This window comes from Babylonia areolata, chromosome 27 (genome assembly GCF_041734735.1).
Source record: "Babylonia areolata isolate BAREFJ2019XMU chromosome 27, ASM4173473v1, whole genome shotgun sequence".
NCBI classification, from domain to species: Eukaryota; Metazoa; Mollusca; class Gastropoda; order Neogastropoda; family Buccinidae; genus Babylonia; species Babylonia areolata.
The window spans coordinates 14,546,364-14,573,863 of NC_134902.1; the positions used below are offsets into that span (position 1 = coordinate 14,546,364).

General features: G+C 41.3%; 1 protein-coding gene across 2 annotated transcripts in view; it reads right to left on the reverse strand.

Annotated features, from left to right (window-relative positions):
- Positions 1–26,597, reverse strand: part of LOC143300940 (uncharacterized) — a 34,175-nt gene extending 7,578 nt beyond the window's left edge. Inside the window, exons 1-6 of one of the 2 annotated variants that reach the window (XM_076614888.1) lie at positions 26,560–26,597; positions 23,322–23,467; positions 21,836–22,016; positions 20,959–21,121; positions 16,498–17,535; positions 10,424–10,543 (exon numbers count right to left, since the gene is read on the reverse strand). In XM_076614888.1, coding sequence (XP_076471003.1) covers positions 10,424–10,543; positions 16,498–17,535; positions 20,959–21,121; positions 21,836–22,016; positions 23,322–23,323 — 1,504 coding nt within the window. In that variant the 5' untranslated portion in view covers positions 23,324–23,467; positions 26,560–26,597. Of the gene's footprint in view, positions 1–10,423; positions 10,544–16,497; positions 17,536–20,958; positions 21,122–21,835; positions 22,017–23,321; positions 23,468–26,348; positions 26,407–26,559 lie in introns of those variants that run through there. The other variant, XM_076614889.1, reaches the window with a different exon arrangement.
- Between the last annotated feature and the right edge of the window lie 903 nt (positions 26,598–27,500).

Here is a 27,500-nt window from a genome sequence, read left to right on the forward strand (position 1 = left end):
TTTTTTTTTTTTTTTTTTAAAGAGTAAAACCAGGCCATTCACAAGGATTTGTTTGAGAAAATCTGGTTTATGTATCATTTCACTTCTTTCTGGCCATGATAACTGGAACTGTTATCAGTGGGTTAGTATCTGAGAAGTGGGAGTTTGCCTTCTAGCAGGTTTTCAATGCTGATGCCTGTTTTTTTTATTGTTGTTGTTGTTGTTGTTGCTTTTTTTCATATTCTGTTTTTAACTATGCAAAGGTGTTCAGACAGCTCTGTTAAAACATTTAAAAATAAAAATAAATAAATAAATAAATAACACCACAAAACAACCAAACTCTGGTGAAAATAATAATGGAAACTATGTCAAAGTCAGAGAAAATATCCTCTGTGTGTTTGCTTGCTTGCACAAAACTGTCTGAATAATACACGCAAGTCTTCTTTTCCAGTTTCCATCCCACCCCCCCACCTCAAACCCCAAGCGGTGTAGTTTGATGATGTCCTCAATTTTGGTTAAGTTTTGTTTATGACCTGATATGGACAGGCCTGTGTGGTTAGCTGACAAGAAGAAGACTGAGCTGATAATAATGATCCCTTAATCAATCTCTAACTACAAATAACTAGTCGTAAATAGCATTTATTCTTCTCTGTCCCCTTCTCACCGTCTGTTCACAGATTTTAATATGTCCAGGTATAGATATTCACAAAAACATACACTGACTGTGTCATACAGATATTGAATACAAACACACATTTCCAACACACACACATATCATAGTTAATACAAATGAAAACATAGACTGTATGCCCCAAATCACACACATGCTTTGAAAGTAATACATTCATGTCACATGAAAACGTTTATATGTCACACTGCGTGTCTGTATTACAGGTGTGTGTGTGTGTGTGTGTGTGTGTGTGTGTGTGTGTGTGTGTGTGTGTGAGGGAGAGACAGAGAAAGAGATGAAAATAAATTGTATCAGTCCATATATGCATCAATAAAGTTTATATACCTCTCTCTCTCTGACGCAATGAAAATACATCGGATAATGACCCCTCCACTCCTACACACACACATGCAGTCACATACAAATTATAAATTTTATAATAAACAATGAAAACACACACACACATAAATGCATTTGCATTTGAATACCATACATATACAAACTATACAATAATAAACAATGAAAGCACAAACATACACACACACATACACAAACACACACAATCACACACACAAACACACTCGCCAACATCAGAAAACAGCTCATAGTCCTACATGATGAGGGCGTCCCTTGCCACGAGCCAGGCATTGTGCTCGGCCGAACATGATCAGCTAACGCACTGAACGACGACAGCGGCGAAGACGACAGCGAACACTCCACAACACATTCACTCTTTGGGACAGACTTCTGCCCACCACCATCACAAACACTGTTGGTAAAACCTCTGCTGCCCTCATCAGTGGAAATTTTGAAGATGGAGTCTGTACTGGAGGAGGATGACAGAATCAACATCCGTGTGTCACTGTCTGGGGACCTGTCTCGTCTTGAGGCGCAGAACAAGCACCGGAGGACAGACGACAGTTTTTTCCTCTGTTTCATGTTCAAAAGCGATGAGAGACGCCAAACAATAGTTTCACCACGTTCACACCACACTGAGTATCATCATCATTAAGCTGATGACACGTTCACCACTGTGTGGATCAGAATACACAAAATCAGTGTCAGAAAATGTGCATTTTTTTTTCTCAGTGACCAAGACTATATATGCACAATTTCTCTCCGTATTTTCTTCTTCTTCTTTTTTTTTTTTTTTTTTAATATTTAAAACACCACTCACTGTGAAACAATGCTACACCCAAGAATGACCAAATGCACACACACACACACTTCACAATCAGTATATGCACAGGGGGAAACTGAGCGCACTTGTGACCAGATGCCAGAAAACCCTGGGTCAAAAGTTCCCCCTTCTTCTTGCTCCAGTGCTTCCCTGGCTGACAAGCGACCTGTGAGCTGGAGCTCTAAGTCACCTGCTTATCATGACTGACCAACCAGTCAAATCAATATCAGCACGGGACGGTTTCCTGTGCTGCTAAAAGGAGACCCCTTTGCTCTTCCTGGTCCGTACATAAAGCAAGCCATGACAAGCTGGTTATGGGTAAACACACACACACACACACACTCACACAAAACCCACAACCCAACCAAATAGCCATTGACATACAAATGTGAACTCTTCTGAAAACTTTCAGTGACATTCCCTTAATCACACTTCCCAGTTCACAGACCTCTTCTCCCTCCCCTCCCCTCCATCCGTTTTCAGTTTACCTATCAACAGCTAATTTTAGACAATAGAGAAAAGAAAAAAAGACTGATCTAAATATAGTGATTGAGAAAATTCAGGAGTCATCAAGGATAATTTGTGAACAGACAGAACAGGAATATCCTCATGAAACTGATAACACAACAAGTGTTTCACCAAGCTCTCATCACCTGACATTCTATTTCAAACCCAGGAAGGTACTCGCTGTTTTTCTGTTTGTTTCTCTTTCATACATATGCATAGTCACGCCCACACCATAAAAAACATGAGTACACATACTCTATCACACTCACTCACACACATATCCCACACCACACACTCTCTCATACACATAAACACACACACACACACACACATGTATATATACATACATACATGTACATACATACCTCTCTCTCACATGCACTCTCTCTCTCTCTCATGCATGCACACAAACCCTGCTCCTGATGAAAGTACAAAAAGCTAGTTCATCAACAGTCAGTTCTGTCAAAAGCACCTAGAAGACAGATACACAGGTACACACACACACACACACAGACCATCCTACAACTGCACCCCTGAATCACACAAACGAAAAATGGGGAACAGCAACATATATATTCAAAGCCACCCCCATAGCCAAGCCCATGAAAACGGACATTAAAAAAAAAACAGGAACAAACATACACATACAAAAAAAAAAACCCAAAAAACAACCAGCAGGTGCCTTTTGCGAGGTTTGCAGTGGTGGAGAAGAAGGGAATTCCCCTCCGATATTTCTGTCTGAACTAGGATGTGAGTGGGAGAGCAAGCATCTGTCTTAACAGCTGTTTGAATCCCAACCAGGAAGTGGAACAGGCCATGATCTGCCCTTATCCTTAAGCATACTAATGATATTGCTTTGCTGTCACAACCGGACTAGGAAGTGTGAGAGGTTGAGCCTTGCTTGCTTGCTAGTTTCTCTCTCTCTCTCTCTCTCTCTCTTCAATTCAAAGGATTTTGTCACAATTAATTGGCAGAGCAAGTAACTAGTCATGTAACACTGGTCATGCTTCATTTGTTTCATTCTACAGTGCCTGCTCTCCACATGCAACAAAACCCATCAAAACCAAAAAAGGGATAGGAATGAGCTGCAGAAGAACGATGGTGGGTGTACGAGGCTTTACCTTCTCTCCCCCTGTGGTCAGACATAATCACTTACTCTTTGAAAAGATCTTTTGACAAAGTAGTGCTGTAATCTATCTATGCACTGCCACAGCTGTTTTTTCTTGGTTTATTTCATGCTAGTTTTGCCTCTTGTGTCTAAGACAGACAATGCCCCCTTTTCAGGAACAGTTTCTCAATGAGGCACCACTGCCTTAGGACAAATCCACACACTACACCACATCTGCCAGACAGATGCCGGACTGCAACACAACCTGGCATGCTCAGTCATGCCTTGAGTGCAAGCACACTGTGTACCTATCAGAGTGGATTTCTTCCACAGAATTTTGCCAGAAGACAACTCTTTTGTTGCCATGGATTTGTTTTCAGGGCACCAAGTGCATGCTGCACACAGGACATCCGTTCATTGTCTCGTCCAAATGACTGGACGCTCAGTATGACTTTTCCAGTCATACTTGAAAGTGGGATTCGAACCCAGACCCTCGTGACACTGTACTGGAAGATGAGCGTCTTAACCATTCTGCCACCTTCCTCCAATTAAGGAACACTTATCACTAAAACCATGACTGCTGCACAATCTTCAGGAATGCAAGAACACACAGTTCTTAAAAGCACAGTCACGACAGAAGTTTATAATTCATAAAACAAACTCATCAATGAGACATGTCAAGATGAATAAAATTGGACAATTTAGATTAAATATCTGGACTTCTTGAGTTTGGGTTTTCTTTAACATGCAATGAAAACCAGTACTTCTGGAACACACTGTGTATGGAATTTCACAAATACAGTCAGTCACTGATGGCAGGCATGTCAGATCACAAATTAACCACTTCCCTCCCAACTAAATCCACTTGCACAAATGGAATACTCAAATCATACAAACACATACAAAATCAGTGAACTAACCATTTGTGCCATAACCTAAATATTTATTTTTGAGTATCTATCCATTTATCAATATTGTTATTAACATTATCATTATTATAATTTATTCTATTTCATTTATAAGCTATTTATTTATTCATTTATTTCATTAGCATTGCTATAACATATTTTTTTTATATTATTTCATTTTATTTTTTCACTCAAGACCTGACTAAGCATGTTGGGATACTCTGCTGGTCAGGCATCTGCTTAGCTGATGTGGTGCAGTGCACGCGGAACTGTCCAAACACAGTGAAGCCTCCTTGAGCAACTGAACTGAACTAAAGCACTAAACTCACAATCACCATCCATGCTGACATACACTCACTCATGCAAGGGAACATAAGAAAGTAACAAATGGCCACAGACAGCAGAACATTCACCACATTCACTATGGTAGGTACCGGAGAGTGACAGAACAATTTAAAAGCCATTTGAGAAAAGGTACCAGTGACAGTTGACACCCTTCAAAACAAAAATCAAAACCATGAATCCAATACTTCCAGTCAAATTACACAACTGCCTGACTGACTTTGATCAGAAATCTTTATTCGATAGAAAGAAAATGAAACTTTTAAGTTTAACAGATAAAACTTTTTGAAAAGGATGATCATTTTGAGAATTTACAGGATTAACCAGCACTTAAAAAGAAGATCAGATTAAAGATTTACTAGACGAATTAGTCCTTTAAAAAAATAACAACAACACTAATTCCTAAACGAGAAGCAAGGAAACACAGGACAGTATCAAATAAGAGATTATGCTGGTTTTATTTCAGGAACTGGACAAGACAATGAAAACAAGTTGAGAACAGAAAGCGAGGAAAAAATACTATCCATAGATCAGAAGCATTTACCAGAACAAACAGGAAAACTGACATGCCAAAGCTTTGAGGCTAGAGTGTTGGATTTTCAATCTGAGGATCCTGGGTTTGAAGCGGTTTCCTAGAGGGTAAAGGAAGGCCCAACACTCGGCTTATATCACAGATTGACATAACTTTACATTTGGGCCAACAGCAAAGTGAGAGCTGTATTATCAATGGTTTCTCCAGTCAATGGGAAATCATTTACAGCTTAGTCTTTTGTGAAGGACTATGACTCTCAAACTAGGAGGCAAAATTGCACTGGCTCTTAGTGCTGCAGCCTTGTGGGCTAGTTGGCCTTTGGGAACCATCCCAACGTCGACTGTCCTAAAACCCTCTTGACCGAGAGAGTGGGGATGTAACTTGGGCAAGACGCTCTCCACTATAATCAAATTCTAGCCCAAATAGTCGGAACAGCAGCTGCCTCCTCTGCTGTTCTGATGGTCATAGTCGGACACGACTGACTATCATACACAGGGGGTAAAGGAACAGATTATTTTTCTCTGATCATTCACATCAAGGTATGTGTAGACTAGGCGGACATCTTAATCCCCTTTGTGTGTGTACTACTATACATATGAAGAAGAGATATATGTTGAAATCCTGTAATCCATGTCAACAAATGGTGAACAATGGGAGCACCAACACACACAGCATGCACTTCCCCGAAAACAGACTACGGCTGTCAAAAGCCAGGTTGATGTGGATGTTACAGACTGTGAACACCTAAGCAAGAGAAGAAGGAGAAGAAGAAGAAATTCAGGCCCAACAATATGAGAAGGGGAAGGAGGAGAAGAAGAAGAAGAAGAAATTGAAATTCAAGCCCAACAATGAGGAGAAGGAGAAGAAGAAACTAATATTCAAGACCAACAATATGAGAATGAAAATGAGAAGAAGATGAAACTGATAAGTGATATTCAAGCCAAACTATATGATCATCTGAGTGAGCACTTCCCACACTGAAAACTAGTACATCCTTCTTTGTTCAAAAGCAAGTCACACCCATGCAATCAAAGGAGCGAGTCAAAACACAAGGATGTACTTGACTCTTTCAACACTAGCAAGGTGACAACACTCATGTCTATAAATGGTCATTACTCTCTCCACCCCCACATTTTCCTCATGTGATCAGGTCATGTGATCAGCGTTAAAGCAACACGATCAGAAAAGGACTCTTGTTTTCTTGTTTGTTCGTCATTCATCATCTATTTCTTCCTCTTCTGCGTTCATGGGCCGCAACTCCAACTCCCATGTTCACTTGTATACATGTACAAGTGGGCTTTTACGTGTATGACTGTTTTTATCCTGCAATTTAGGCACCCATACTCCCTTTTCAAGGATGTGCATGCTGGGTTTGTTTTTGTTTCCATTACCAACCAAACACTAACATGGATTACAGGATCTGTGATGTGCGCATTTGATTATTCTGCGTGCGTATACACACGAAGGGGATGCAGGCACCAGCAGGTCTGCACATTTGTTGAAGTGGGAGATCTGAAAAATCTCCACCCTTAACCCACCACGTGTGCCCAAACCAGGGATCGAACTCAGGAAACTCGGGTGAGACCCCAGCGTTCTGACCATGATGGCCACAGCACCTGTTGTCTGTTCTTCCCATTCCTGGACCCCCCTCTCTCCACCCACCCTCCAGCACTGGCTGTTGCAGTTTGGACTGAAGCCACCACAGCCAGATCAGTTGGCACACACGTTTTAGTCACTGAAAACATCACTGGTGAGTATTGTAGAACTTTGTTATTTTTATTTTATAAATTTATGCAACACATGGATATCCACACACACACACACACACACACACACAGGTTATCAGCGTTTTTAGATCAACTGCTGTACTTTTGAAACAAAAATATTGTATACTAATTACTATAGTCAATAAAAAAGATAGTCTAAGGAAGGAAGGAATTTTTGTTTAATGTCCCGTCACACATATCGGTGATTGAAGACATTTTGTAAAAGTATTTATGAATACATCTGAGTATTATCGGTTAGAAGGGGTGGGAGATGTGGATGAATGGAGGGTTTGGGGAAACTGGGCAAATGAGGGTAAAAATGTGGGTGAAATTTGAAAGAAAAACAAAACAAACAAACAAACAAACAAACAAAAAAACCCCTCTAAATACAGTTACAGGAAATTACTTAAAGGACTTCGTAAAAGAGAAGTCGTTAAACTGACAAGCGAAACAACTGATAATGAATGCAAAAAGTCAAAAACATCAACGTTCTCAGTCACTTGTGAAGACACACTTTCGTGTACAAAAGGCTTCATCAAGCTACAGTGAAAAATTATACGCTCAATTGTCAGGTTATTAAAGCATATACACTTGACATTAGAACAATACTTGGTCCGTAATGAATTTGATAATAGTCTGAGAGCTAAGCTCAGAATTGGTCTGCGAATCGGACCAAAGTCTGAGAGAGTCAACTGACGAGGTTTTAGACTTGAATTCAAGCACCTATAAAAGTCTCTTTCTAGTATATTGCTTATTTCCTTGTATGACAATGGGCAATATACTTTTATACTATCTATATGATTTTTTGCTCCCCTTTTTGCTGCCCTATCTGCTTGGTCGTTATAACGGAATCCAGTGTGGGATGGTATCCAACAAAAATCAACATTTGTACCCTTCACAAATAGGGAGTGCAAAAAATACCTAATTTCAAAAAATAAATCTTCTCTTTGATTATTCTCAAAAAGGAGCAAACCTTTTAAGACAGATTGAGAATCAACACAAAATAGGATATTACTTATTATGATTAGTATATCAACAAGATGATTTAAAGCCATAAGGATGGCCACCAATTCAGCTGTAAAAATTGAATGTCCCTTACCTAAATAATATGATTTTTCTGTTTTTAGGTCAGGAATGACAAAAGCAGATCCTGCACTGCTATCATCCAGGACCGAGCCATCAGTGTAAACTTTTAAATGATAACCAAAATTTTCTTCTAATTCAATTCTGACAGATGCTGCTATTATATGTGGAGATTCTCCTTTTGTTGTGTCAGAAGCACATATATATAGTCTAAGTGTAGACATTCCTTACATGAAATGCCCCCACCGCCATCCCCATCCCTGCCAAAAAACCACAAAAAAACAATCACTTGTGTATACTTCATGCTTATTTTTTTCTTTGTTGATAAGTTACATTCCAAAGTGAATTGTGTTTATAAATTGAATATCCATTTGTTTCACCTGCAACTTTGTGTGATAATAAGAGCAGGCCGAAAAACAAATCTTCATACAGAAATTCTGTATGAGAGAGAGAGAGAGAGAGAGAGAGAGAGAGAGAGAGAGAGAGAGAGAGAGAGAGTGTGTGTGTGTCGGTGGGTGCGTGCGGGCATGCGTGCGTGCATGTCTGTGTGTGTGTGTGTGTGAGACAGACTTTTTAAATTCATCAAGACTTGCAATGTTGCATACTAGCATAGGATACTTTCATGCAGAAGAAGGAATGTTTACCCTTATTTTACCTTACTTGATGCATACGTTATGATAAATGTTGTTGTGTTCTTGAGTATGTTTTTTTTCTGTAATCCACCATGTCCCAATGGGTGTCAAATCAAATCTTGAAATCATGTGTATGTGTGTGTGTGTGTCTGTGTGTGTGTGTGTGTGTGTGTGTGTGTGTGTTTCAGTTTCAGTTTCAGTAGCTCAAGGAGGCGTCACTGCGTTCGGACAAATCCATATACGCTACACAACATCTGCCAAGCAGATGCCTGACCAGCAGCCTAACCCAACGCGCTTAGTCAGGCCTTGTGTGTGTGTGTGTGTGTGTGTGTGTGTGTGTGTGTGTGTGTGTGTGTGTGTTAAGAAAATGCTCTTTAATTTGGAATTTTGGTAACTTAGAAAGAAGGGATTATAATTTGTCTTTCAAAAGGAGACAAGCCTAAAAAAAATACTTGGAGGCTTGTTTTGCATTTAAATGTGACATGTAAAACTGGGACATCCTGTGTAAAGAACATAATAAAATAGTGTTAACAAAACTGATTAACAAAGATCAAACTGGATTTGTACCTCGTTAGATATTCTAGAGGCAGTCTGATAATGCATTATGCAGAAATAAAAAACTTAACAGGCTTACCATTTTCCATTCATTCTGTTAAGACTTTACATTCTGTTCATCAGGAATAAGTACTAAATGTTTTTGGCTTTGTGAAAGGACTACAAAATGGATATAATCTTTTCACAGGAATACAAAAAACCATGTTATTACAAATTATATTTATGGAAAGATATCAACCAGTTCCTCATTAGAGAGGGGATGTCAAAAAATAGAATAGAATAGAATATGTCTTTATTACCAAGTTTTCCCAGGTCACAAGGAATATTGATCCAATATCCAAGAAAAAGAGATCCAATATCACCTTATCTCTTTGTTTTATATGCTTGCATGATAACAGAAGATGAAGACATTAAATGCATCACTGTAGGATTTGATGAGATCAAGATAAATCAGTTTGCTGATGGTGCCTCTTGAAAGAGAAACACAAAAAAAACACTGTTCAAGAGCCTTTACACATTTAAACCTTTATACATTAAAAAAAAAACAACAACAAAAAAACAAAAAGGGGTTAAAACTAAACAACAGAAATATCTGGACAGAAAAGAAGAAGAAGAAAAAAACAACAACAAAAAACAATGAAATGGAATGGAATCCAGCACAGTTCAAAATACTTGGAATATGGATCTTTTTTTTCTTCTGATACTACAGAAATTAAAACAGCTGTCTGGTTAATTTTAGAATCTGTTATGAAGAGTAGCATTGCTTAAACTGCTAATACTATTGAAATTGGTGTGTATAATATGTGGATTTCACTGTGTGTGTGTGTGTGTGTGTGTGTGTGTGTGTGTGTGTGTGTGTTCTATGACAGCACCCTACGACAGAGCAATGTGTAGCAAAGCGTTGCCGGGCAAATTCTTTTGTACGAGTAAAGGAAAAAGTGTTATGTTGAAGGAGTGCTAGCATGCATGCATAAGTATGCAAATGAGTTGGATGAGCGGTGTCATAATGTCTGTCTGCAGTGAGTGTATACATTGTTTTATCATTTTGCCATTCTCAGCTAAAAGTTCAATGCATGTCAAGTGCTTTGTGCTGAAGTTGTGATCATCTTTGAATCCGAAGGACAAACAACAACAACAATATATTCACAAGAACCATCTTACCATTTCTGCCATTTAGCACCATTGAAGCAGAACGCTGACGCTGCAATACTGGAGTCTGTGAAACAGTCACTGGCAGGGAATGGTTCCCATATATGTGTGATACTCCATTTCCATTGTGATCTGCACACACAAGTGTTCACAAAGTGATAAAAATCACAGCTACCAATTAAGAATAGTTAAAAAAAACAACAAGAGTTGGATGAAATATAAATCTTGTAACTACATATAAAAAGCTAGGTTCATCAGAAATGACAGAGCTACATGATTTTAAAAAGAGTAAGAGAATCTTCAGCTTGTACTGGAAAATGCTGCTTTTCGGAGCAAAAAGATTCAAACACTGGATTCAAAGTCACAAGGGAAAAAAATGCAGGTTATCTTTAAATATACCTCCACTACTAAATGATAATACATAATGAGACAACACAGTAATGCCTTACACTGATGTAATGGCTGCATACTTTACTAAAAGGAAACAGGAACGTCAGACCCCTGCCCGAGTCTGCACTAGTTGGATCACGGTTAAGTATGTGTAATTAAACAGAAATTTCCAAGGCAATGACAACAAAAGTGTCAAGCACAAGGTTAAACAAAGTGTCGAGCACACAGTTAAACAGAAAATGCCAAACGCTAGGTTAAACAGAAAGTGTCAAGCAAAAGGTCAAACAGGAAGTGTCAAGCATGAGGTTGACGAGAAGACAAGGCAAAAAAAGTGACAAGCACAAGGTTAAACAAAGTAAGCTTATAGCTAAACAAAGTGTTGAGCACAAGGTTAAAGTAAACAAAAAGTGTCAAGCACAAGGTTAAATAAAGTAAGCTTATAGCTAAACAAAGTGTTGAGCACAAGGTTAAAGTAAACAAAAAGTGTCAAGCACAAGGTTAAACAAAGTAAGCTTATAGCTAAACAAAGTGTTGAGCACAAGGTTAAAGTAAACAAAAAGTGTCAAGCACAAGGTTAAACAAAAGTAAGCTTATAGCTAAACAAAGTGTTGAGCACAAGGTTAAAGTAAACAAAAAGTGTCAAGCACAAGATAAAATGCAAAGTGTCAAGCACAAGGTTACACAGAAAATGTCAAGCTCAAGGTTAAACGAAACATCACATGGTCAAAATAAAGTGTGAAGTACAAGTCAAACAGTAAGTGCCAAGCACAAGGTTAAACAGAATGTGTCAAGGTTAAACAGTAAGTGTCAAGTACAAAGTTAAAAACAGAAAGTAGCAAGGACAAGGTCAAACAGAAAGACAATGTAAAATATTAAGTGTGAAGTACAAGTTAAACATTAAGTGTCAAGCACAAAGTTAAGCAGAATGTGACAAGGTTGAACAGAAAGTGTCAAGTACAATGTTAACCCTTTTGCTGCCAGGAAGTAAGATTTTGGTGAAATCCATTTGCCAGGGTTTTTTCACAAAAAAATGGGTATATATTTTCAAAAAATTCTGTGCTCTTGTTATTGAAGGAAGACCCTTAAAAGTATATATTTTCTGAAAGGTAAATGAATAAAGAATACAAAACACATTATCTTTTCCCATTTTATATATTTTCAGTGACATGCCATTGTTTTGAAATCATTGTTTTATTTTTTGTCACATTTTCAACTTGTTCATTACAAACATTAGTCAGGTAATTTACTCTAAAATATCCTATTTTCTGGACAAATGGATAATACCTGCACACACAAATAATACTAGAACAACCACAATAAAAGAAATCTAAAAAAAAGAGACAGATACACAATGCATTGTGACTTCTCCAAGTGATAATATGGATGTGAGGCCACGCCCCCTCGATCTCCACCCCTCTCCTCTTCACCCCCTCTCACACAGTCACTTCATCCAGTTCTCACCAGACAGCATTGGCTGAGTGCCAAGAAAATTGCTCACACTGTGTCTTGCTAATAATTTGGTCACTTTCTGTCATCCGCTACAGCATGGTTAGGGAGTGCACGGGAGGGGTAGTACCTCTAGAGGGGGGGTTTGTCACACTCTTCCAGGAGTGGTTCGTCCTCTATTGGTCCCCACCGGCACCCAGCTCTCACCTATGGGTCCTAGAAGCTGCTAGCACGCGGCAGCGCCCAACCCCCGGGCAACGGCTCTGACAGGCTGGCTAAACTAGGTGAGGGTAGCCGACAGGTCTCAAACCCTTGGTGAGTTAGGGCTCGTCTACCCAAGCATGTGAAGACTGGATCCAGCGGACTCTGCAGAAGAAACCTTCATGGTTCAACGGAGAGGAAGGTGGTTGCAGCAGAGCACTGTGGAGTGCTGAGGGCAGGATGAGGCACATAGGACATCCTGGTCATCCACTGCATCTGTTTCCATCTCCAGTCGTCTTGACCTCGTCTTGCCGCTGGATACAGACGGTCTCGGACAAGAGAGTGAGGTCGACGGTGCGCAACTCCTCCTCACTATAAACAAAGTCATCGTGCAAGTCATCTGTCATCCTTCATCCATCATTTTCCCCAAGCCCTGTGGCGACAGGCGAGCGATGAAGTGATAGGTGTGGGTACACTGGCAGTCGTAGCCGCGGACCTGCACACAGGCGGCTCAGGCCATAGGGTTGTTTTTCACCGACTGGAGCAGCGGTGGAGATCGGCAGCCCCCTGAGCGACTGAGCAGCCCTCTTCAGGACAGCACTGCTCACCTCCATGGCATGAGGAAGGGGCTAGAAAAGGTGCCCTAAACATTGCCTGCTCCACACCACCCTAGTCAGCAAACCGCAGGTGACGGGGACCCTACCCAAGCGGTCGACACACAAAGGAAAGAAAGAAGAAAGCAAGGAGCGCCCCACTGACCACTGCCACATGGAACGTGCGTACGCTTCTGGACAGAGGCTACTCAGACAGACCACAGAGACGCACAGCACTCATTGCGAGTGAACTAGCCAGGTACAACATCGACATCGCTGCCTCAAGTGAGGCCAGACTGGCAGAAGAAAGCGAACTCTGTGAGCGAGGCGCAGTCTACACCTTCTTTTGGAGTGGTCGCGGACCTGAAGAGAGACATGAGGCTGGAGTTGGCTTTGCAGTGAAGACAACCCTTGTTGGCAAGCTGGCTGGCCCCCCAAAAGGAGTGAACGATCGCCTGATGATGAAACTCCCTTTATGCAACGGGAAGAAGTTTACCACCATTGTCAGTGCCTACGCGCCCACCATGACCAACCCGGATGAGATCAAGGACAAGTTCTACGAGGACCTGAACGCTGTCATCACCACTGTTCCCAATGCAGACAAGCTCATCATTCTTGGTGACTTTAACGCGAGAGTTGGCTGTGACAGCACCTCCTGGGAAGGCGTGATTGGGAAGCATGGGGTTGGTAACTGTAACAGCAATGGTCAACTACTTCTCCAGACATGTGCCGAGCACAACCTTCTTATCACAAACACCATCTTCTGCCTCCCTACCTGTAACAGGACGTCATGGACGCATCCTCGCTCTGGGCATTGGCATCTCATCGACTTTGTCATTGTCAGGAAGAGGGACAGGCAGGACGTACGAGTCACGAGGGCCATGTGCGGCGCCGAGTGCTGGACAGACCACCGCCTTATCGTCTCCAAACTCAACCTCCGCATCCAGCCCAAGAGACGATCTCAGGGTATGAAAGCACCCAAACGCCTGAATGTCAACAAGCTGGAGCTAGGCAGCATCAAGCAGAGATTTGCTGACACCCTGGAGGAACGCCTGGAGTCCACCGTGCTGGACAACCAGAATGTGGAGGCAGCATGGGGCGCACTGCATGAGACGGTGTACAACACTGCCATGGAGTGCCTTGGTTCATCATCATCATACGGCAACTACACGATGGGATGCTGGCCCGAGTCCAAGACAACGGAGAGACTTCAGAACCATTCCCTGTCTCCAACGGAGTCAAGCAAGGGTGTGTTCTTGCCCCCACCCTGTTCAGTCTCATGTTTTCAGCCATGCTGACAGATGCCTTCAGAGACGCTGACGTAGGCATTGGCATCAGGTACCGCACAGATGGCTCACTCTTCAACCTCAAGAGGCTTCAAGCAAAAACCAAGGTGAGGACAGACACCGTCAACGACTTCCTGTTTGCTGATGACTGCGCTCTCAATGCTGCCTCTGAAGCTGACATGCAACACAGCGTCGACAAGTTCTCTGCTGCCTGTGACAACTTTGGCCTCACAATCAGCACAAAGAAGACTGAGGTGATGCACCAGCCAGCTCCAGGAAAGCATTATGTTGAACCAAACATCTTCATCAACGGGCAACGACTGAACGCGGTGGACAAGTTCACATACCTGGGCAGTACACTCTCTTGCACAGTTGTCATCGACGACGAGGTGAATGCCAGACTCGTCAAAGCCAGCGCTGCCTTTGGCAGACTCCATAAGAACGTTTGGAACAAGAGAGGCATCACCCTGGAGACGAAGCTCAAAGTATACAAGGCCATAGTTCTCACCACACTGCTCTATGGATGTGAATCATGGATGGTCTACAAACACTATGCCAAAAAGCTGAACCACTTCCACACCACCAGCCTCAGAAAACTTCTCGGCATAAAGTGGAAAGAGAAGATCCCTGACACAGAGGTGCTCACTCGTGCAAACTTGCCCAGCATCTACACCATCTTGATGCAGGCCCAGCTGCACTGGGCAGGCCATGTAGTTCGCAGGCCAGACCACCGCCTCCCCAAGAAACTGCTGTACGGCAAACTCCAACATGGCAAGCACTCCCATGGAGGCCAAAAGAAGCGCTTCAAAGACACTCTGAAAGCTTCTCTGAAGGCCTTCAACATCAGCCACGACACATAGGAGCTGAATGCAATGGACAGACCAAAGTGGCGTTCAGCTGTCCACAACGGTGCCAAATCCTGTGAGGCCAACAGAATCGCTGCAGCAGAGCAACACAGACAGGCCAGGAAAAGCAGAGCCAGCAAGTCCCCGACAGCCGCCACCATCCCCTGTCCACACTGCGTCAGAAACTTCCGGGCGCGAATTGCCCTGACCAGTCATCTGCGCACCCACAGAGACCAACCCACCCACCCCCAGGATGACTAGATGGTCCTCGTCGATCCCGATAGACGAACCACACAATCAGCATCCCTCACTGATAGTCGTATCTTGGCCAGTCTCTTCATTACTCCTTTATTTTCTATCAAATCATCCTATAAAAGTTCATCGCTGTCTTCTTCAAATTTATGCTTCAATTCTTTCTCAACATCAGCTAAAGAAAGCAATCTTGGTTGATTTAGTGCAACACGATCGCATGTCTTGAGCACGGAGTCCGACATTTTGTTGAGCGAGTGAGAAGAGAAGCCAGGCAAGCACTGCGGCAGTAACCCAACCAAAACGTTCAAATAAAGGACTGCCTCATGACGTAGATGGAGTTTCTAGCTATGAATAGAATCTAGAAAGATTCCCCAGGCTAAAGCTACCAGTATTTTTGTCAACAAACTCAATGCAAACCAGGGAAATGTCAGAATATTTCAATGACGAGTTATCTCATCATTGTGGCAGCGAAGCGTACATGCTTGCGTTGACTAGTTATCTCATTCTACAGACGGCCTAGGGATTAAACAGAAAGTGTCAAGCACAAGGTCAAACAGAAAAGGGCAATGTAATACATTAAGTGTCAAGCACAAGGTTATAAAGTGTCAAGCACAAGCTAAAACAAAGTGTCAATCACAAGGTTAAACACAAAGTGACATGGTCAATCAAAGTTTTAAACAGAAAACGACAAGCACATGGTTAAATACAAAGTATCAAACATAAGGTTAAACAGAAAATGACAAAGTCAAACATAAAGTGTCAAGCACAAGGTAAAATATAAAGTGTCAAACAGAATGTTAAAGAAAGTCACAAGATCGAACATAAAATGTCAAACATAAAGTGGCAAGCACAAGGTTAAACCAAAAGTGACAAGCACAAGGTTGAACTGAAAGTGACAAGCACAAGGTTAAACAAAAAGTGACAAGCACAAGGTTGAACTGAAAGTGACAAGCCCAAGGTTAAACAGAAAGTGTCAAGCACAAGGTAAAAATACAGAACATAACACACACAAAAACACCTACTAGACAAAAACCGAGACAAACAAACAAAGGAAACAACCCAAAATGACCTACCTCCCAGCGGCTGTTTGACCTCGGTCCGATGACGATCCTTGTCCAAAGGGAAGCCTGCTGCAGACAGCCCAGACACTGACAGGGGAGCCTCAGGACTGCTGGAGGCTTGCTGGGACGGGGGGAGGGGGGACACAGACAGGGGGTAGAGGGAGGACTTCTGTGGCACAGGCATGGCATCGCTGACAGGGCGCGTCGGATACGATGTGTTTGTGTAGGGGGCAGAGTGAAAGCTGACTGGTCTGTTGAAGGCTGACAGATGTGGCACCTGCCTGCTCACGCTGTCAAACACCTGCCGGTTGTCAACCACCTGACTGTTCTCACACCTGCGGAAATCTGAGGAGACAGTCAGGGAACCTGAAGAGACAGCTGGCTGACTGACCAACTCCATCCTCGGGTCAGCAACGCTCTCAGGATTCACCTCCGGCCCCTCCAAAGGTAGCTTCAGATCATGCAGTTTTGTCGAGGATCCTCCGTGCTGGTCCAGTGGTCTGAACGGACTCTGGGGCAGGCTTCTGTCAGAGAAGCCGTTGAAACTGGAAGAGACCTCCTCTGGTTCACGCCAGGCTCCATCCACATCAGAACCCGGCCCGTTTTGGTGTGTGCTGCTGGGGTAGTAGGAATCTTCACACGGGGAAGACCTGCTCTGTTGACGGCTGGCAGCATCTGGGTACGGCTGGCTGGTTTGGGGCCTGACTTGCCGATAGACCAGGCTACCTTCCTGTGACCCCGCACCCATTACCCGAAAGCTCGCTACGTCTGGCAGTGGTGGACACCTGTCATTCTGGCTCCCCTGACCATGCACATTGAATCCGTAACCGTCAGGAAAACAACCAGCGTTGAGGTCGTTCAAGGCCATGGCACTGTCCCTCCCCATGATACGGTTGGACTGCTGTGACATGATGCTGTCGTAGGGAGGCGGGGGTGAGTGGCTTCTATGTTGGGGCAGAGGGACCAAAGGTTGTGGAACTATGTTCGCTGACAGAGAATCCGCATGCTCCTGGCCTGGACGTGTGCCCCCTTGGAACAGTCTGAGGATGGCTGTGACACACAAACATATGGTAGACTTCATGCATCAATATTCATCAATCAAACAGTGCAAGCTCAACTGTACACAGCAATTTCGTCATCCAGGCAGATGTGACTATCAATATTCCATGTACATGGGTATGGGATTCACATTCTTTGTTGTCCATCTGTATCACTGTACAAATCCACATTCCTTGGCCAGTCAAGGTCAAGTTTTGGTACACTGAATGCCAACACAGAGAGAGGCTCAAGAGAGACAGACTCAGAGAGAGAGACAGAGAGAGGAGGGAGACATCAAGCAAGTAAATGTTTACCAGCACAAGATCTGCAAGTCTGCGTCTACACATTAACCCTCTGACTTCCAGAACTATTTGTACAAAAAAAAAAAACAACAACAAAAAAAACAACCCACCAACCTCTTAATTAAAAAAAAAAATCACAAAAATATAAGAATGCACAAATATATATGAAAATGTACATGTTTTCTTGGAGGAAAATGAATGAAGAATACAATCATCAAATGTTCAATGTAGACAGGATAAGATAACTCCTAATCAGGGGAAGATAAAGGAAATTTTCTTCACGGATAGTAGTTTGCACAGGACAGGAATGTCAGACCCCTGCTGGAGTCTGCACTAGTGGGTCATAGTTAAGTATGTGTAATTAAACAAAAATTTTCGGAAAAAAATACACAAACTATTTTGAAAAAAAAGAAGAAAATTCAAGTCTGTGTATCATATGGGTGGAAATTGTTTTTAAAACATTTATAGTATTTGACATAACAACCAAGTGCAATCATGTTGTTTTCCTCCACTATCATGTTGTTTTAAACATAAACACTATACATTAACAAGCACACCCTTCACCCACAAACACTATCACTCAATATTACAACACAAAAGCTCACTGTAAACAATATTTCAGCTTGAAGCTTTCACCTGGACGGTTTCACAATAAATGAAAACCCTAAAATTAATGTTTCAAGCTAAAATATTGGTTTTTATCTACAGCCATTATGACCCACTTTATATCTATATACTTTGTAGCATGTAATCATCACCAGGATAACCAGAATCACTTCCAATCCTCAACACTACTTTCGTTTTGTCACATTTTTGTATTTGCTCTTGTCGCCATTGTGTGGAAAATCAAACAAAAGTCTAGCCACCTGTATTGTATATCCTGTCAGCCATACTGACACGCCGAACAAAGTTTTGCCTTACAAAGTGCAAAAAATTCATCAAAATCGAGACAAAACTTGCTAAGATATTGCTTCCAATATGCATCAAGGCAGTCACCATTTGCAAGGAAGTAAGCATACTTGCTTGACTGGCTGGACAATGCAGTCATCCTTAAAGTGTGGATATATCTGTGTTAAGAAGTGAAAGGCTTAACCCTTTGACTCCTGGAACCATTTGTAATTTTTGCAAAAAAAATCACCAACCTCAAAAAACAACAACCAATCATGTTAATTGGAATAATGCTCAAAAGCATGTAAAGTATACGTTTTCTTGAAGAAACATGAATGGAGAATATAATCATTACTCAGTGTTGTCAGAATGAGATAGTTCCTGATAATGACTCCCAATCAGGGGAAGATTAATAATATTTTTTTGAAAAAAAAAACAACATATAAAATATCTAGAAAAAAAGAAGAAAATTAAAGTCTGTGTATTTCATGGCTTGAAATGGTGCTGACACGTTTGCAAATCTATCATACAAAACAACCAAGAGCAATAATGTTTTCCACTATCATGTTGTACTATCTATAAACACTATGCATAAACACACACACAACACTCACACACACCTTCCCACCCACACACCCACAAACACTATTGTGCAAGAATATTATAACACAAATATAACAACACAAGAGCTCACTGTAAATACAACTTAGGCTTGACATCTCATCCAGAGGGTTTCAAAGTAAATGAAAACCCCAAAATGAAGGTTTTAAGGTAGAATATTGGGTTTTTTCTACGCCTATTTCCAGCAAGACCCTGCCCCCAACACAACAAGGCAGTCGCCATTTGCAAAGAAGCAAGCATATTTGCATGACCTGCCAGACTGTTGATAATGCAATTACCCCTAAACAGCAGAGTGATCAAAATGAAAAAAAAAGAAACTATAAAATATTTTTCCTAAACCAGCTCCTCCAACTAACATATACTTCTACCCTCAGATCGTCATCTTCATTCATGGGCTGTGACTCCCATGATCACATGTATACAAGAGTGGGCTTTTAACCCCTAGGCTGCCTATATGACAAGATAACTCGTCATCGCAAGCATGTACGCTTCGCTGCCACAATGACGAGATAACTAGTCATCGAAATATTCTGATTTCTCCCTCGTTTGCATTCAGTTCGTTGATACAAATACTGGTCGCTTTAGCTGGGGATTCTTTCTAAATTCTATTCATAGCTAGAAACACCATCTAGGTCATGAGGCAGTCCTTTATTTGAATGTTTTGGTTAGGGTTACTGGCCACAGTGTTTGCCTGACTCCTCTCCTCGCTCGCTCAACAAAATGTCGGACTGACGATGTGCTCAAGACATGTGATCGTGGCAAACTAAATAAACCAAGAGTGCTTTCTTTAGCTGATGCTCAGAAAGAATTGAAGCCTAAATCTGAAGGAGAAGACAATGATGAACATTTATAGGATGATTTGATAGAAAATAAAGGGAGTAATCAAGAGAGTGGCCAAGATAGCACTGTCACTGAGAGATGCCGGCTCTACAGCATTAGCAGATGACATAAAGTGACCGAATTAATAGGACACAGTGTGAACGATTTTCTTGGCAGTCAGCCAACGCAGTCTGATGAGAACTGGATAAATGACCGTGTGAGAGGGGTGAAGAGGAGAGGGGTGGAGACTGAGGGGGCGTGGCCTCACATCCATATTATCACTTGAAGAAGTCACAATGCATTGTGTATCTATCTCTTTTTAATTTTTTTTTATTGTGATTGTTCTATTATGATTTTGTGTGCAGATATCCATTTGTCCAGAAAATATGATATCTTAGTGCAAATTACCTGACTAATGTTTGCAATGAACAAGTTGAAAATGTGACAAAAAACAAAACGCTATTTCAAAACAACAGCATGTCACTAAAAATATATAGAATGGGAAAAGATTATGTGTTTTGTATTCTGTATTCATTTAATTTTCAGAAAATATATACTTTTATGGGTCTTTTTCCAATAACAAAGAGTACAGAATTTTTTGAAAATTTATACCCGTTTTTGGGGAAAAAACCCTGGCAAATAGATTTCACGTAAATCTTATTTTCCTGGCAGCGAAAAGGGTTAAATGTATGATCAATTTTTAACCCTGCGATGGTTTAAGCAGTCCTGCTCCGTTTTCGGGGAGTAACCGTCAAATTACTGAATCTTTCTCCACAGAAAACACCCTGTCACATTTCATACATACCTGGCATTCCTTCGCAGATAATACGCTGGCCATCGGAATTCATTTCACATAAAGTCTGATACACTTTGTAGACTGTGAAACTGTCACCATGCTGATCAATCAAGTATTTCAGCACCTCATTGATGGAGCTGGGGTTGAACTGAGTCTTTCGAGAGTCCAGCCACTGCAACAAATGAGGTAGCATGCAGGAACAATCAGTGCTCAAACATGACAGGCTGTGTGAATGTCCACACTGTCAGTCGCATGTCCACTGAACCAGCAGAAAACTGCAAGTCAAACACATGCAGTAAGGCACTCACAAGCACACACGTACACACACATGCCAACACACGCTTCACCCCAAAAATATAATTCATTAAACCACTCTGGACACTGGGGATATTTTTTCCTGTCTGAGAGCTGCAGCATTCATTTGCATCTGTAAGTGGGGTTTATTTAAACTCTCTTTTCTCTTTCTTTCTTTTTTTTTTCTCTTTTTTTTGATACTGCATAAAGTTACAAGAAACTTAATACACTTGAAATTAATAGCATCTGTGAGTTTTGATCTCAATGAGTGTGTTCAAGCATCATCAGATCAAATGATAACTAAACAAATAAAACAAACAAATGATTAAGCAAATAAAAAACTTATTTGCCTACCTTATACTCCATGAGAAGAAACATAACAAAAAAATATTACATGAACAAAGAAAAGGAACAAAATAAACAAACAAAACAAAAGAAAAAATAAACATCATTCTTCCTGAGGCTTAAAAAGCCTGGGACAACATCCTAGAACATTTGCAAAGCAAAAAAACAACAGATAAACATAGTTCATATTTCAGTTCCTTTCACAAGAAAAAACACCACATCAACCCTGACAGCCATGGTTTCTTACATCCACAATCATCGGAGTGAGTCCATTTCGCTCGGCAAAAGACCTGTAGTCATTGTCCGGCAGTGGGCGGATCGGATCAAGGATCATGGAGAGGCGTGTGATGACAGACTGCGGGATGAACTTGGCAGGGATCCGCTTCATGCAGCAAACCTGACATGGCCGTTCATTTCTTGCACACGCCCTGCACAGTGCACAAGGTGTGCTGGTCAGTGCTGCATTCAGTGTGTGGGGATGGGCTGGGGTTGGGAGGCTGGCCGGTATGCACACAAGAGAAAATCGGAAAGACTGAAACACATGCATTCACGCTCACACACTTGCACACACAGAGGGTTAAACTGATTACCATTTGAAAAAAATTCTGCAAAATTATTAAGGATATCTGCAGAAAGACTGAAAGTTTCACAGATCCTCACCTGCTTTACAGACCATGCTGGAGTCTCACCAGTGGGTTACAGTATAGTATGTGTCATTAAATCAGCCTTTTATGTTTTTAATAAAGTGATTATGACTTGATATTCCATACCATTTAAGTTCTTTTAAAATTTGTTTACATTTTGATGTTCTGCCCTGTGGGAATATTGTGGTAAAGTCACAAGTCACAGATCCATATTTCTTTAGTTTGCTTCGTTTCATTTAACCTACCTCCAAAAGCGGAGTATGGCTGCCTACACGGCAGGGTAAAAAACAGCTATTCACGTAAAAACCCACTCGTGTACATATGAGTGAATGTGGGAGTTGCACCGACAAACGAAGAAGAAGAAGAAAGAATTTAACCTGACTCTGCCATCATGACATAGCAGATGTGGTTGTTTTATAAGGACTGGTGTACATTTTATGATACTCCTTGAAATGAAACTGAGACCATGCACAGATGCAAGAGATTCCAACCTCTCTGAACTTCTTTTCAGGAACAATTTGAAATTTTTTCAGAACATTTAGAGTTATCTGTGAAACACTGAGACTATCACTGACATAAATACATCGTTATCTACCCAAATACCCTGTTCTGCCGACTGGTCTACTCAACACATTTTCAGTGAAAATGGGCATGCTCAGTCTTTGGCTCAGTTTCATCAAGCAGCTCACAAGCAGTCGGGGTGACCCTTGCTAGCAGAAAAAGAACTCAGATATTTTTTTGTAACAAAATAGGACAGTTGGCAACGCTGACATGCACACAGAACAGTCCAAGGTATCACAACAACTTAACTCTGTCACCACTATAGGCGACTTTAACCAACTAGACAGTGCACCACAATAGGCGAGTTATAGTTGATATCAGGGGGTCATGTTGAAAGGACCGTTTTTCACATTATAACAAAGTTTGACACCTGCAGCCAGTTTCCCAGGCAACAGAACAATGACTAACCTCTGCCCCCTGACCAAGATTGAAGTGTTTTTCACACAGAAACTTGGAGGTGAAAGAGGTAAAAGAAGAAAGTGGGGTTCTGGATAGGCGCAGAGGATCCTCTAAGACACCTTTACTTACATTGTTAGGATGCTGTGAGAATGTGGATGTGGTCAAGGAATCATACTGGTTTCCTCCACAAGTTCAGACACTGGTGTGGGAGTTTGCATCCATCAGACGGTGTTACTGCAGTCCCAAACAGCTGCTACACACTGTGTCAGATGGCCCTTCAGAAACAAACAAAAAGACATATGCCCATTATTCACAAACAAAACTAATATCTTTCTCAGTTATACTATTGATTTTCTATAAAACTTAAATATTCTTAACATAAAACAGGCATGTTTTTTAAACAATGTACACAATGCATCTGCTTATTATTCACTTTAAAAAAAAAATCCTTCTCAATAGTTTTTATTTTCTATAAAACTAAAATATTCTTAACATAAAACACTTTTTTAAAACATTGTACAGAAAATTTAATAAAACAAAAAGGAAAAAAGATGTACTGGGTATCCACACAATCTAAATTCTGCTGACACACAAGTCTTCCTGTATAATACATAGTCAAAGAAAAGAAAAACGCATGTTGGTACTGCTTGTGTGCTTTACTGCACACACTGTGCATTGGGCAAGCTTGTATCTCTTTGTCTGTGTCCACTTTTTGAAGTGGGGAGGAGTTTTGCAGCAGGCAATGGTTACATCCCTCTGAGCCTGTTCAAGTCAAACTACCATTTGCATTGTTTCCCTTTCACTATTTTTTGTGCTTACAATGTTACATTCATGTGTTTGATTAACAGTACTGATTGAAATTTTGTCATTTAGGAAGAAAAAATAACTTAATTCAAAACAGTTCTCACGAAAGAAGACTTACAAGAATTAATGGAACAGATGTTGGTGGTGGTGGTTGGTTTTTGGGTTTTTTTCCAATCTGTTTGACACTCAGAAAAGATCATTCTGTTTATTCAAAATGAATTTTTTGCATACATTTATAATATTATTATATTTCTAATTCTGCGGATAAATGATTTCATAATGCTGAGATGGGGTGGACCACCCGAGATCTGTGTGGTTGAAGATCTTTCAATCCGAAAATGACTCGACCAAGGGAGGTAATTTTTTTAACTTTGGAACGACATGCACTGTTGTTGTTTCCCTTAGACTGCCCCAAGACTTGCACCCTTCAAAAATCATTCGTTCAAAAATCACCTGTTAACTTGGCGTTCTTCCCTCTCTTCATTTATGAGCAATTTTCAGTTATATCAGACATGTGGCAGTGACAGTACCATCCATATTTGTGACAGCATTAGAAACACTGGGGAAAGGGCATCTTCACTATGAAGATGTACATTTTACACACCCACACAAATACTCTAGAGCTGCAAATCTCTCACCACTTGATGACTCACCACTTGAATAAATGCACTCAAAATAACTGTTATCTTTCTGTGAAATCCAACAATATATTCAAACTGGACACAAAGGCTACTACTTCATACTAGAACTACCTGAAAATAACAAAATAAGTTCCATCAGATCTTTACTTTTATCATATAAAATTGAAAGAGGACTTCAGCTTTGTAATTGTATGTCATTCTGTCACATTTCATTGCCCTTTGACAGCACTCAGTATTCAACAACATTAACCCCTTGAGTGCCCCTGGATGGAAATCTCCGTCCCCTTCCGGTGCGCAAAAAAGTGCCTGAGGACGGAATTTTTTGTAGGCCTTTTCCTATCACAAAACAATTAACTTCATGTGAATTTGTATGTCAGAATCTTTTTTTTTTTATTTTTTTTTTTTTTAAATTACTACCATCCATTACCAAGACATCACTTGGTAAATAGTTGTCACTTGGCATAAAATAGGATTGGCATTGAAACACAAAGGGTCAAAAGGCAGCAATTACTATAAAGAAGAAGAAGAAATACACACACACACACACACACACACAAAGTGAGACTGAGAGGCAATAAAACACGCTGTTTAAAGTGTTGAGACACATTTGTTTGGCTCTTCAAAACAGCCTGCTACCACAGCAGAACCGTTAACCCCAGCAATGCCTGTCAGTTCCTCAAGAGCTTGCTCAAAATACAAACACTACACATTCATGGATACTGACAAGAAGCGACAAGCTGGTCTCTAATTCACATGTTCCAAATCAGGGATCTCAGCACCAGAAGCTGCACAGTACACAGTTCCACTTCCAGGCAATAGGGATTTTTGGAAAGAACCTGTACATTATTACTTACATGACAGATGTTACAGACAAGTGGTTAAAGCACTGGACTTTCAATCTAGGGGTCCTTGGTTTAAAACCTGGTTATAGCTTCTGATAGGTTACAGGTGGTAATTTTTTTAATCTTGCAGCTTAACAGATGTGCAAACATGCTAAAGCCTGCTCCCCATTCATCTGTATACACATGTAGATCAAATAAGCATTTCATAGATCCCGTAATTAATGTCAGCGTGCAGAGGGTTATGGACAGAACATACTCAGCAGGTACACACTTGAAAATGGAGTATGACTACCTACATGACTACCTACATAGGGAGATCAAAGCAGTCATGCATGCAAAACACAGGAACATGGGAGCTGCAGTCTAGATCGCAGAAGAAGTTGCACATTACTACTTCTACTGATTTGTTTTGTAGGAAATATGATTTCTTTTATATCATAGGAGTGTGCTGGTTGTTTGATGATATGTTGTGCTTCTATGGCCATGTTTGTGAAGGGATGTCTACCAGTTTTGTTGTTGTGTTCCTCTTTTCATTTTGTAGAACATGATGACTTATACTTTGGTGCTTCTACTTTACTGATCCCCCCCCTCCCCATATATATATATATATATATCTTTTCCCCCAACATTGAATGTCTCTTGTCCGGCTGCCCTGTGCCCGTTAATTAACAGCCTGGCTGCCTGTGAATATCGCCAGCAAAATGCACACCTTACAGTCGTGGTCAATGTGTTTTCGTTTCAACACATGTCATGGGTAACATGTTGAAAAAAACACAAAACACACACACACACACACAAACAACAACAACAACAACACCAACAGCAAAACAAACTCAGCATGCTTCATGATTTCATTATTTCATGTTCACCTGCGGAGTCCACTTCATTATTTGTCATAGAAAGCCGACACACGACGACTTAGGAAGACGCACCTGAAACAAAGGTTAAAACGACAGATACTCCGCTTAACATTAGGCAATCATAAAGTTGTCAGGTGTGTAAAACCGCAATTGTATAATTTACAAATACACACATTTAACGATAGGTAAATATAAATTAAGTTGTAAAGTTTTCTGTTACCTGCAAGATTGTGCGACATTACTGAGAAAACATCCGGTTGTACCTCGCTAAATTTGATTGGTTGACGACCAAACATTTGGTCACGTGGTGAAACTAACTGCGGCTCATTATTTCATTCAGTTTTTGTTACTACTTGGTATAACTTATACTGGCAGTGTGCATCGCTTCATTGATTAAAACTGAAAAAAATGTGTGTAATGTTAAGTATATACATGAAGACGTAATGCGGCCAGAAACAAGCTTGAATCCTTCGAAGCTTAGAAAATGTTGCTCGATCGCAGTCTGGGGTTTTACGTGTTTCTATTTTTAAACACCAGGTCAGGTCAGGGGCATAACCCTTGCTACTGGTACCTGCCGCAAGTGAAGTCTCCCAACGACAGACCAGGCGGAGGAGGAAACCTTTCCCATCGGCTGTGAAGGCGGAAGAGGATGACCTAAGGGCAGGGGGAGCTCTTATCCTTGGCTGGAAGTCCTCCCAGGAGACGGAACTCCGAAGAAAAAACCTGCACCTGCTAGTGCCGAGGCCGTCCTACACGTGGCAGTATCTGCACCTGTGGGACTGTGAGCGTCGGAAGGCGAGAGAGTGGGGAAGGGATTGCACAACTCCTCCTCACTAACAAAAAAAGAAAAAAAGTCACCTGTGCTGGTCAGGCAACCAGGCAAATTGTCGGAACGACGAGCTAGCCCTTCACCACCCAGCTTTCCCAAGCCCTGCGGCGATGGAGAATTTGAAGTGCGGGTACCGGGGACAGGCAGAGGATGCTGCTGGCAGTTCCTAGTCACGAATCTGCATGCAGGCGGTTGTGGGGTGATGGTCGTCCACTGTAGACTGGGGCAGATGCGGCGCCCGTATCCTCCCACACCGAGTGTCAGAGCAGCCCTTTTTAGGGACAGCACTGCTCTTCCCACATGGGGAAGGGGAGATAAAAGGTTCCTAAACA